The sequence below is a fragment of the Hemiscyllium ocellatum genome, chromosome 39, assembly GCF_020745735.1.
Source record: "Hemiscyllium ocellatum isolate sHemOce1 chromosome 39, sHemOce1.pat.X.cur, whole genome shotgun sequence".
Lineage (NCBI taxonomy): Eukaryota > Metazoa > Chordata > Chondrichthyes > Orectolobiformes > Hemiscylliidae > Hemiscyllium > Hemiscyllium ocellatum.
This window is the reverse complement of record NC_083439.1, coordinates 9,123,707-9,136,644: the sequence shown is the minus strand read 5'-3', so window position 1 is coordinate 9,136,644 and position 12,938 is coordinate 9,123,707. Positions and strand designations below refer to the sequence as shown.

At 39.5% G+C, this 12,938-nt stretch overlaps 1 protein-coding gene across 4 annotated transcripts in view; it reads right to left on the bottom strand.

Moving 5' to 3' along the window:
- Positions 1 to 563: 563 nt before the first annotated feature.
- The window catches only part of LOC132834374 (membrane progestin receptor gamma-B-like), a 92,647-nt gene continuing 80,272 nt past the window's right edge, over positions 564 to 12,938 (bottom strand). For 2 of the 4 annotated variants that reach the window (XM_060853216.1, XM_060853217.1), the window contains one exon: positions 564 to 12,643. In XM_060853216.1, the coding sequence (XP_060709199.1) occupies positions 12,318 to 12,643 (326 nt within the window). In that variant the 3' untranslated portion in view covers positions 564 to 12,317. The remainder of the gene's footprint in view (positions 12,644 to 12,938) is intronic. The other 2 variants (XR_009647179.1, XR_009647178.1) reach the window with 2 other exon arrangements.

The following is a 12,938-nucleotide window of genomic DNA, read 5'->3' as shown; positions in this document are numbered from 1 at the left end:
GTTGGGCTCCACACGCACTAGAAGTGTTAGACAACAGGACCAACAAATGAAAACAAAATAGTATGGATGCCAAGAGTCAAGTGAAAATAGAAAACGTTGGAGAAACTCAGCAGGTCTGGCAGCACCTGTCGAGAGAGAAAGAGTCAGTTTTGAGTCCTGTATGACTTAGAGTTGAGAACATTTTCCTCAGAATTAGAGAAAAAATTAAGGGCACATTTTGCTTCAATTGAATAAGTTTCCACTTGTTTTCTGACCTGTGTTGTCATCCCTTTAAAAGAGACATTTTGTTCACTTATTTTGATGCCAATTATGTCAATCTAATTGTGATTTTATGAAAGATTTAGTTACACATCTGGATTACCAGAGATGCAAAACACTCATGTACAGAGATCCAGAAGAGGTCACAGATATTTAGCTGCTTGGCAATTAGCACTGTGGAGTTGAACATAACTCAATCCTTCATCAGTGATGCATAATAAAGTTGAACACAGCTGGTAAAGCAGATATTAAACATCAGCCTGCAAGCATGCTTACTTTTCCCATCACAAAGGATGGTCTGTTTTATTAAATTTAAATAAGTTTATTCTCCTTTCCCACAAACATTATACATTTGGTGTTAGTTGTCAACAATATAACAAAAATAGAAAATCTTAAACCTGTTACAGTCGCACATGTAGAATTCTCAACATTTAACGGCATTTGATAGCCGAGGGAACCACGAGAGTTCAATTTTAGTGCAGTTATCTTGATTGCAGCTTTAAGTAAAAACAGAATCAACTCTAAGAACACAAAATACATTCCACATAAATCCTAAATTACATATTTCAGACAATACCAAAAATACAAAATAGCTTTAAAGCTGGGCTGAATTGCTTTATAGAAATTTCTGACTAATCAAGATACTTGAAACACAGAAGTTACTTAATTCCATTTTTCTAAACTATTTAAAAGCCTAAGACTGTACTTAATCACAAGACAGCTTTGCACCTACAGTACATTTGTGGTGTGAAGCTCGATCTGACTTTTAAATGACCCAAGATAAAATGATTACAAATCATTCCACTATAATCCTAGATCCATACTCCAAATTCGTAGTGCAAGGCAAAACTGTTTCACTCCAACAGTATGGGTTTCATCTCACTACAATCTCCATGAACCAGGGTATTGTGTCACAGTGTGTGACAGTCCACAGCAATTCTTCTTTTCAAATTTACTTAATTTATTTCACTTAGCGCTAATTGAGATCTGGGCTGTTAGTGTTGCAGAGTGGAAGCCTGTTCATGTTAAAGCCATATTACCAGCATGCATCAATCCCAAGTCAAGCATCACCCAGGGAAAGATATGAAACGAAGCTCTTCTGCCCAACTGTTTCCAATATTAGAAGGTCACAGCAACCTTCATCAATGTAATTGGTTTCCATTCATGACATCACTGTGTCTTTTAACCCAAGTGAGATTGCCAAATTGGCATGGACCCTCTGGTTTCATGGTTCTGTCCTTCACTGTAACTGTGTTGGAGGTAGTTATCATATTTCACGTCACATTCTCCTTGCTCCACACCTTTAAGGCACAATTTCTCAAAACCAAAGGCCACAGAGGTGTTGAAATGACCTGCAACATTGGGTGGGTGTGCCTTTGTGCATACATTTTCTGATCACATTGATTTAGTTTTAATTACAAACCCCCAAATGAAAATATAAACATTTTAAAAAGATTTTGAACATCAACATTTTGCAAACGTAGATTGAAAAAAAAATTACTTCAGATAAAGGTTATGGCTTTAAATATAGACTGTCCATTTTCACAGCCCAGAATCCCCTTTGGATCCTCAGGCAGCTTTTTAATATTTGCTGGTGTACTGCCTCCAATTTCCATTGCCTGTAGCCCAAACTAATTACTTTGCACATCGTTATTAAATTAAAATATCTTAAATCTTCATGCACTCATGGATAGTGCTTTTACTTCTGAATCTGACCATGGGTTCAAGATACTAAACATGAATGCTTTACCATAGTACTGAGGGAGTGCTGCATAGTTAAACGAACTGTCTTACAGATCAAGCATTTCCTGAGGATAAATGTATAAGATCCCACTACACTACTGAAATGAAATTCAAGGGCATTCTCCCCACTGTCTGGTCAAAATATATCCCTCAATAACTATCAATAAAATGCCTGAGAACTTGCTGTGTATAATCTAGTGACTGCCTCTCCTACATTACAATATGCCATTTCAAAGTACTTCATTGGCTCTAAGGCATGTTAGGACATCCTGAGATTACAAAAGGCACTGAATAAATGCCACCTTTCTTTTCCTTCAATGCATCTATGCTATTCACATTAACTTCTCGAGACATTCCTCACCCTCATCCTGTCACGTGCATAGCGGGCTTCCCCTTAAATGGACATGTATGACTCCCCTCAATCAGTCCTCATGAAAATGAGTTCCACATTCCCACTACTCTGGGCAAAGACATTTCTCCTCAATTCCTCAACAGATTTATTGGCTACTCTCTTATATTTATGGACCTGAATTTTGAAGGCACAAAAAAAACTATATGTGAACCATTAAAAGTACACACATTGTATATTTTACAACAATCTATGTTACAGCTGTGCTTACACTAGTAATCTGGATCTTTTCAAAACAACTTTGAAAACCTCAGATTTACTCCAAGAACCTGTTTTACAACAAACAAAGGAACAATTTCTGGATTTAATAATTTGTTCTGTATCAGATTGGAGCACATACACAGATCTGTACTTCTGATATTGCTACACAAAGGGTGCTCCATTTGCAGTGTGGCACCTGTAAGGGTGTTTTGCACAGCTAGCTGACCCGATTTCAGTTGCTAGTTCAATGTGAACTTTCCCTAGCATGTACAAATCAGTGGCAAACTTATCTCAGTTGGGTTGATAACTTTCTAGGATTGTCTTGCAGCATTCAGAAATGAAGTGTTAATCTCATGGATTATGAGCAACACCCCTGAAAAAAATACAGATGGTCCAAAACTATTGTGTGGCTTTTATTTATGTTTTCTTTGAACACTTTTGCTTATTAGAAAAGGGAGAGAAAGGTCCTTTGACTGGTTGAGGGGGAAAGGCTATAATGTCAGGATCTAGCAAATCCAGATGCTGAGGCTAATGGTCTGTGGCAAGTGTTCAAATCTCACCAAGGCAACTGGTGGTATTTCAGTTCAGTTAATAGTGTTTAATGCCACAACAATAGGGTTTGCCACAGAGATAGTGTTTGTTCCCACTTTAGTCTGTAAGGTCCAGGCTACGTTCCCATCATGATCTGATAGGCATAGACATATATCATAAAAACCCAAATCTTCAGGAACAATTTCAGAGACAATGGAACCTGGCGAGATGACTGCCAATGCTTACCATCACATCTTTCGAGGCATAGGTATATAGATAATCAAGCCAATGGAATTTATTCCTATTAGTGGAAAGGTTAGTGACCAGGGGCATAAATTTAAGGTTAAGGGGCAGGAGGGTTAGAGACTATGTGAAAAAGACCTTTTTCACCCAGAGGGAGGTAAGAATCTGAAACTTGCTGCCTGTGAAGGTGGTGGAGGTAAAAAGCCTCTTAACATTTAAGAAGTATTTAGATGTACACAAGGCATACAAAACCATGAGCTAAGTGCTGGAAAATGGGATTAAAATAGTAAGGTGATTGCTTCTTACCTGCAGAGATTGATGGGCTAAAGGGCCTTCTTCTGTGTAGTAGAACTCTATGGCTATTTTAAAACCATCAGATATGTTTTCACATTGAATGATAACTCTATTTGGTAGTGCTCATGAGTCAGCAATTGTAATTTCCAAGCAATGGAGCATTGATGTACCAATGCAGTACCCAAGAACTCATCCTAAAGATGGGATTTTAAACCAATTCCTTATCAACTGGTTCTGAACTGCATTAAAGATCTCATGTAAGCGAGTCCTCCCAATGATCTGATCAACCTTCATCCTCAGCCAATACAGTAAAAACAGATCTGCCCCACGTTATTGATGATTGCTGGGTTTTGCTGTATGCTAAATTGATTCTGCATCTGTTTAAATGAGAGAGGATAAAGTACAAAATAAATCGCAGGCTACACATGAATGGTGTCAGCACGTTGCTTTGATTTCACCATTTTACAGAGCAGCTGGAAAAGGTGTGGCTTCCTGTGGGCCAGGCCACAAAATATCCCATATTTTGTGCCAAACTCAAAAGGCTCTGAGACCAATCTGTGTGTTCTACCTTCAGCTTTACTTTACAAAGTAGTGTAAAAAGATGCTAAAACATTTCCTGCCCAATCTTCTGACTTCCCACTCTGCCTCCCCACAAAAAAATTACTCCAGTTACTACTTCAATGACTTTTTAAACAATAAAACACTCTCTCCAATATTGTTGGGTGAAGGCTTTGGGCTTTCGTTTCTGTTTGTTCAGCAGAGTAATGGTTAATTAACTAAAAGCGACTGACTCAGGAGGTTTTAGAATCAAGCAAACTGAAATATCTACAGGCACTTCTCCCGAGATTACAGAACTGAGAAAGCACTCAAAAGCATTTTAATCTATTTGCTGTGTTTCTAATGAAAAAAAAACAGCTGCTTCAGAAGCCATTAATAGCGGCTGGTAAACCAGCTCTAGTTCTCATGATTAATCAATAATGTTTTAACCATAATTACATTTAAAACACCCCTTTATAATTGTATCCAATTGCTCTGACAAAACAGCACCAGGTCCTTTAGACCAGGCAACATATTAATAGCTGCAAAGTATTCTTTTCATAATATTTTGCAACCAAATGTGCTTTTTGTTGTTTTACTTTGTGCACACTGAATTGACTGTGAACATAATTTATGATTCTAGGACCAAGGGGCCAAAGATGTAGTTCTCATTCGAAGGGTTGGAGGTAGGTTGAGCAGAATGATTTTTCACCCAGAGAGTGATGGGTTCTGGAACTCTCTGCCTGAGAATGGTGGTCTCACATTTTAAGTAGCCCTGGACATGCACTTGAAGAGCTGCAAGGACAATAGACTTTGAGTTCGAAAGTGGGATTAAATTGGATAGCATTTACTTTTCAGGCACGGACAGGATGGGCTGAATGGCTGTGGAAATCTATGAAGTTGTCCCAGGGATACAACATTTTCTATTTAAGGCACCCAGGATAGAAACCTGACCAGAAAATGAGTGAAATCCAGATGTGACCAACCCTGGTATAAACACTGCCCGCAAAGCATCACAGTCAATGGAATCGTTATTGGATAGAGCCATATAACAGACAGCGAATCCAAAACTGCACAAAACAAATTCCTACTGCATTGTGTTCACTTCAGATACAGCACAGTGTAAGGGAGTTCACTGTCCCATTTTAACATGCCTCAAATCTCAAACACTGTCATGTGTGAGTGTAATAAACCTTACAAGGCCCGGGGGAACCCCTAAATAATCTCCCCATGGAGCTTGTAGAGTTCTCCTTGGTAACAGGCAATGGCAACTGGAACTAATCACATGAGCCCTTCAGAAAGCAGACGGAGGTTGAAAAGGGGTATTGTCCATCCTTCTGTGCCAGGAGACTCAGGTTCAATGTCCCACCTGCTCCAGAATCATAAAATCCCTACACCGTATGGAAGCAGGCTATTTTGTCCTTTAATTCCCCACACCAACCCTCCAAAGAGCATCCCAAGTACTACCCAAACCCTGCTTTTCCCATGGCCAATCCACCAAACATGCATGTATTTGCACAGTGGGAGGAAACTGAAGCACACAGAGGAAAACCATGCAGACTCTACTCAGACAGTTGCCCACAAATGGAATTGAACCAGTGTTCCTGGCATGGTTAGGCAGCAGTGCTAACCACTGAGCCATCAAGCCGCCCTGTGTGTAACAACATTGCTAAACAGGTTGAGTAGAAAATATCTCAGATTGATATCTGAGGATGGATCTACAGGGATGGATCTATAACAATGTCTGTCCTGGGCTGGGACAATGTGAATCATGTGTAGCGGCTCTATTTTGTTGTTTAGCAATAAATGATGTTCTTTTTCCGTTAGGCTTCCTGAGTTAATGCAGTAATTGTAACATTTCTCCTCTCATTTTTTGCACCAGCTATTGGATAGCTGATGGGAAGAAATCAGAGTTTTCGTGAGGTCAGGTACCAATTTAAATTAGGGGTGAAATGTTCCACAGTATATGGATTGCCCAACCTCAATTCAGGTCGAGCTCTTTAATTAAGGCGACTTTAATTACAATATTCTCAATAGAATTTGAATTCAAATTCAAGGTTAGCATCTAAAAACCTTTATAATAGATATATTCAAAACTTCCATTTTTTTACTGATGGGCAATCAGATATATATTACCATCACCATTCATACCTATATATTTCACCATTCATCTCATGGAGTTTCATACACCACTGATTCTGAAATTGTGCTCCTTGTGGGAAAATTATCTAATTTTCAATATAATCAATCATTGTACTAGACGTGTATTGTCTTTCAATTAATTGACTGTTCCAAGTATAATCAAATACTTCATTCTGTGAAAGTAAAGCATGACCTAAAAAAATTGCTTCTGGTTGTTTTAAAGACTTTTTTCTCACCTGTTAGCTAAGATCTGCGCTAATATTTCCTTTCAAGCACTTGTCTTATGGAGTATTCTGTTAAATATTGGTCCATGCTTGAGATGCAGGAAGGGATAGATAAATATTTGCCTTATTCAGTGAAGATTGGTTCACCATTCTTAACCTAGACCCTGGAATTCTGCTTAACACCACCAACAAATTATTAGAAATGAAATGAAATGCTAGAACTGTATCTTGACTTTGCTCAGAGTGTTGGATCTGGGCCCTTGACTTTCTAAGTCAGGTATTGCAATCAGTTGTGAGGTTCACTTTCTCCATGGGTAGACATCTATACATTGGCTATGGGAGTCACACCCACACAGTATTTCCTTATAGAGTTAAGTGCCAATATGTTAAATACACACATTCTCCTGAGTTCCAGTCTTTGGGTTATACTTCAGGAAACTGGGAATCTGCTCTGTAAAATTCTGTTCCTATTCAGATTACTTGACGTTCCCTATCATAGCCAATCAATTGCAGTGTTGGAATCCCAGATTTAAAAATGTGGAAAATATTGCATTTAGTTTCACTCCATCAACACTCTCAGATGCAGTTTGAAAACCCAATTAACATAGTTCCATTATAACATCACAGTAACATGAACAGATCTGGCTTTGAGCTGTAGTTCCTTGCATTATATTCTTAGCAATAGTCATTATACACTCTCTCCCAAATGAGGGTTTTATGCCAGAGATAAATTGCACAGGGGCGCTACATATCTCATGTCCAGTTTTAGCTTTTTGCCTCACAGGTCATCGAAAGTCAGACATTGTTGAAAAATTCAGAGAAAAATGTGTTGAAGGTTTCTAAACAAATATACTAATGATGATTTTCAAATAATCTCTATCCTCCTTATCAACCAAGTGGTTGACTCAACACTTTATGAACTCATTACAATGTTTCCAAATCCAATTTCATTCTCTTCCAGGATCTAAAGTCTATGGATCCTCTAATTCCATAAAAAATGTATGACCTTACAAAATCCTGTTTTCCTGAATCAATACACCTTTATCTAAAATAAAACAAGGACCTGCGGATTTGAAACACATAAAAACATGAATTGCTCGAGAAAGTCAGCAAGTCTGATTGCTTTGGTCGAGAGAGAAGCAGAGTTAATGTTAACTCTGTTTCTCTCTCCACTTATGCTGCCAGACCTGCTGAGTTTCTCCAGCAATTTCTGTTTTCAGTGCCTTGATCTATCTCATCATTTCTACTTTAAAAAAAAGTCTTTGCTGGTAAGCCGTGCTGTGATCTTCACTGATCACCTTACTCTCTATAAAAAACAATTATTTTGTTCTCTGATCAAATTTACCTTCTCAGGGCATTGGGTGAGGGGAAAAGGAGTGTAGGATTGAGGGAAGAGAGACGTTGATCAACTAAAAACATACTCTGACCCCTACTTTCACATTATTCGGGCAATTGAAGCATCAATGAGACCACAACGCTGAAGACATATCACCCTGACATAAAGCATGGTTTTGATTCCATAAACAAGACATTGAGATCAATATTATATAGACTTATATAGAGAGTGTTATGTAGTGCATCTATTCAGCCTAAGCAGCTTGTCCTGCATCTTTATCACTTGTAAAAGTAGTGGCCCTAATCCCATTAACTCATTTGGTTCCACTAGTCATTAATTCCATTGCCCTCAACCTTCTGTGGGATCCAGCCATAATGGTTGACACAGAGTTTATTTCAGTCAGTAGTGTACTGTGCATCTCTATGTAAGATAAAAATTTCTCCTGATCTCTCAAGACTAAATCATATATCTGTCTCCCCTCATTCCGAACCCCTCATCCATTGTAAATAGTCCATTTCTATTAACCCTGCATCATTAACTTAATGATCAATATTTTCAAAATGATGCATAGTAGTTTATGTATATATCAGCACACATGTAAAGATATCCAGGAATTCCTTTAAAAATTACATAAGGATTGCTATTTCCTGCAACTATATTAACAAGGAAGTCAGTCATTGAAGAATGATGGGTGCCTTGACTTTTCGCAATTGGACTTAACATTAAGGAATTGAAAATGCAAACTTCACTTCAGTGCTTTGAGAAAGAGAGCTATGTGGAGCTTATTCCACATGCACACGAGGCTGGCACAGATTCTGTGCCAACTTAACTTATACAAAACATATGACAAATCAATGGGCTGTGAAAATAAAATTGGCATCCTTCTCATAACAACCCTCTCACTTTGAAATAACAAAGCAATTTGGCATAAACATTTTAAAACTTCGGATGCTAATGTCCACAGCACAGCAAACACCACACAGCATAGTTGAAGCAAATGATACCACAGCATTTAAGGGAAAAACATGAGGGGAGAAAGGCATAGAAGGATACAGTAATGGAACTGGTTAAAGAACAGCATGGGAGGAGGCTCATAAGAAGCATAAACACTGTAAATGTTAGGTCAAACTATGAAATCGCTAACCTTTATTTCTAATAATATATTTAACTTCAAGCTCTATTTCCCACTTGGACTGGACCATTAATTGGGTTTGAAGTGATGAGGGTCCAGTTTACCACTTGGTCCAATTATAATTGCTCTCAATTATGAAGAGAACATCAGTTCAATGAAGTTGTACAGCGTGATATTACTTTCCCAAGGCTAAACATGTTTATGTCAAATACCTGTCCATTGAAACAAACCACTCAAAATGGATGGATTAGATTTTCTGCTAAAATAATTGTCACCCTCATATAATTACAAGTCCAATTATTTGCTTTGTTCTTGTTTTGGGTAAGATTGTTAAATGACTATTTCCTACATTGCACTAAGAACTCCATTGGCTGGAAAGTGCCCTGAGGGCTTCCTGAGTTTAAGTAGAAGTTGCAAAAAATGCAAATCTTATCTGACCAATTCCTTCCAACAGGACTACGTTGGAAGGCTTGGCTATTTATGATATTTTACCTTTTCCTAACGATGCTTCAGTTTTTCGACCAAGTTTGCACCTTCACAATCAATGAACTGAAAAAAAAGACATCATTTTTGAGCTTTCGTAATCCCTTAGCCTTCTCTTCTCTAATGAAAACCATCACAGCTCCTCTGAAAACAGGAGAACTTAATCCCTGGTATTATTCCAATAAATCTCCTCTTCATCCCCCTCCAAGGCCCACAGAAGGAACATGTGATGGGCAACATTTCTGAAACTTCAATCCTGGTCTGCAACATTCAAGCAAATGACACTAATTTGTTAGTCAATGGATTTCGTTCTGAGGTTGAAATGTAACCATATTGAAGGATTCTTAGAAAAAGAAGACTGGAAATGTTTTTGGAAGATGGGAGGGGAGCAGTCTTCTGTTCATTCTTCTGAGAAAAAAACAGAAATTTTCTTTCGTTTTAGAATCACTTCTTGTTAATTTCTCTCAAAGAGGTAAGTTTAGGAAGTCTTTGTCATGCAGCCAGCTCATAGCGATGAGAGGTTTCCTCCCACTGTTTTCAAGAAAGTTAGAAGCCACACAAGAAACCTTTTGGGAATGTTAAAATGAAAGATCTCTTTCCAGGCATTTCAAGAAAGGGCAGCAAGTATGTGAACCAATTTTCTAGAGACCACATTTAGATATTGATCTACAGGCTTAGATGCAGTGTCAAGTTTTAAAATTCTCTTTAAAAGTTCTTACCCTTGCCTTCAGACACCCTTTCCATGGTCTCTCTTCCTCACTTCTCTCCATCCTGGTAGCCTCCTGAATTCTATAACCCCTCCACAAATTGTGTTCTTCCAATTCCTGCCTCTAATGATAAACATCAATGGCCCAATTTACTTTGGCTGCTTTCACCCAGGTCCCTTTGACTTAAGCTCTGAAATTCCTCTCCAAACATATCAAACTCTCTCTCTCTCTCTCTCACCTGAAGCTATGTAGCTTGAACTTTGACCAAGCATTTGGATCGGTTCTAATATCTCCTTTTGTGACTAGATACAAAGGCTTGTTTGTTTACATTCGTGTGAAGCACTTTTCGATGGTTTTTGTTATAGTGCTATGTAAAAGTAAGGTGTTCTTGTAAAGCTTCCAACACTCCCACCTCAACAATGCTTTAATTTCCCATGGTCTGGTTTAGACTGGCAACACAGACCACCCGTACCCTCACAATTAGACCTCTAAACATGGCCATTGAGTAAATACAGAGGCCACAGAGGGTCACCTGGGCTCATGGTTTACATGTCACAGGTTATTCCCAGAAGGAGAAACCAGTAAAATGCTTGGAAACGCTCCGATATATGACATATTCAGGATGAGTCAGGCTACTCACATGTTTTACTGATTCCTCCTTCTAGGATTGTGTCAGCAATGGCACCACGATCCTGACCTTGAGCCATGTTCAGAGACTGGTCGAGGGCCAGAGTGGTCACCCACCTGCAAGCTGCTGATAGCCCGCTAGGGATAACAGAATGGAGTCACTTCTCCGCACTACCTGGGATTTCCAGTTAATGTGTGTAGCCAGCCCAGATCAGCCCAAAGTTTGTTCAGGCTGAGGTGGTGGAATCAAGGAGTGGTATGGTGGTAGATGGTGGGTAGGCTGCTGTGTGATCCCACGAGAAACTCCACTTCTATCCCCCCCCCACCATCTGCACCACTGGACTGCAGCTGCAATGTCTGGCAGCTTCCTTACAGGTTTGAGGGGCAGGGTGGGAGAGGTGGTGTAATTGCCCCTCTATGCTATGCTCACAGCCTGCAGCATTGGTCTGTTCTGATATGTATTTATATTTAAAAAAGATCCACATCTTTTCCCTTCTCTGACGCTCAACTCCCACCTTGGCCAATGGGACTGCCAATCTTGCAAAGGGCAGGAGGGCGTCCCAATAGCCCTCCACCCTCAGTAGCCCCCCTCCCCCACCCAGTTGGTGGGTAAGCCCATTCCCCTTGGCCTCTTATCAGTGGAAACTTTGAAGATAGTGTTGGAGATGTGAGAAATGACCCTCTCCTCAATGGAGTTACAGAGAAACACTGGGAAACCCAGCAGAAATGTTTAGTCATGTGATTGGTTGCCGTGCCTGATCTAGAGTCACAACTGGCACCAGATTGAGGTCACTGCAGCTTTTCTTTTCAAAATCATTCACAGGATGTTGGTATCCTTGTCTATGCCGGCATTTATTGACTATCCCTGAAAGGATGGACAATAAGATTACAGCTCTAATGGTGATGACATAGTTCAACACCTTACCTCTAAATCAAATGTCCCAGGTTCAAGTCCCACTTGCTTCAGAGATCTGTAATGAAATCTCTGAACAGGTCAATTCGGAAATATTTTTAAAGTAAGGTTAATAACTAATCCCTAATCAGCCCCATGACAGGGGTTCTCCAGTTAACTCAAAACTTGTCTATTCATCTTCCTAAAACTCTGAAATCCAGTCATCTGAGAACACAATCTACATCTAACCTAGAGGAAAGGTGCAATGATGCATTCCATGATGGAAGTGCTTATTGGGTACCAGTGATCAAACATGGGCTGCTGTAGTTGAACTGACCTTCCGCTAGCCCCAAGGGCCATCTTCTAACCACAGTAAATAAACACCCGCACTGTCTAATATAAATATCCACATCATCAGACACAAGCTTATTAAAGATTACTACGTACCATTAAAAGGCACAGCCCGTTATTTGGGAGACATATCCAATTTAAACAGGAATGTACTTCATTTCTTCCTACGTCACCATAGTGACAGCTGAAGGGTTAGTCTCATCGTTCTCACTCCTTCAAGACTCTCGGCCTCTTCACCAGCCGGGTCAAGGAGCGTGGCGTGACATCCTCATCCGTCTTGAACTTCTCATTCAAGTATTCATATCTCAGTTCAGGCAACTTTGGTGTCCAGTACAGAGCCAGGGAGAATAGTGCAATGATCAGGAGGTTCAACACAAGGGCAAAACCAAGGGCACCTATGGTGCCCATGAAAGAGGGCAATGGTGCATGAAGTGAGAGCCAAGAGTGGCGCAATGTCATGTCCATTATGATCGCCTCCATTTGGAAGTGAGTACCGATGATTGCACAGATGTGAAAGAGCTGGTGGCTATGACCTGGAAGGAATACATTGTGAATGGAGACGGTCATAAAGCTTGCAAACCTGAAACAATAGACTCAAAAACATATTATCAATGAAAAAAATGTTACAAGCAGATGCATTTGTGTTCTTACTTTCTCACACACTGTTAACTTACTACCTGTGGGTGGGGGGGGGAAGGAAAATGATCTCCCAGTGATTTGCCATAGAGGTACATCTTCCCACAATTCATTTCAACATAGAAAGTACTCTATTAAAGTTGTAACACCTCTGGGCATTTGAAAGTGAAAGTGAATGCTAATGGAATGGTT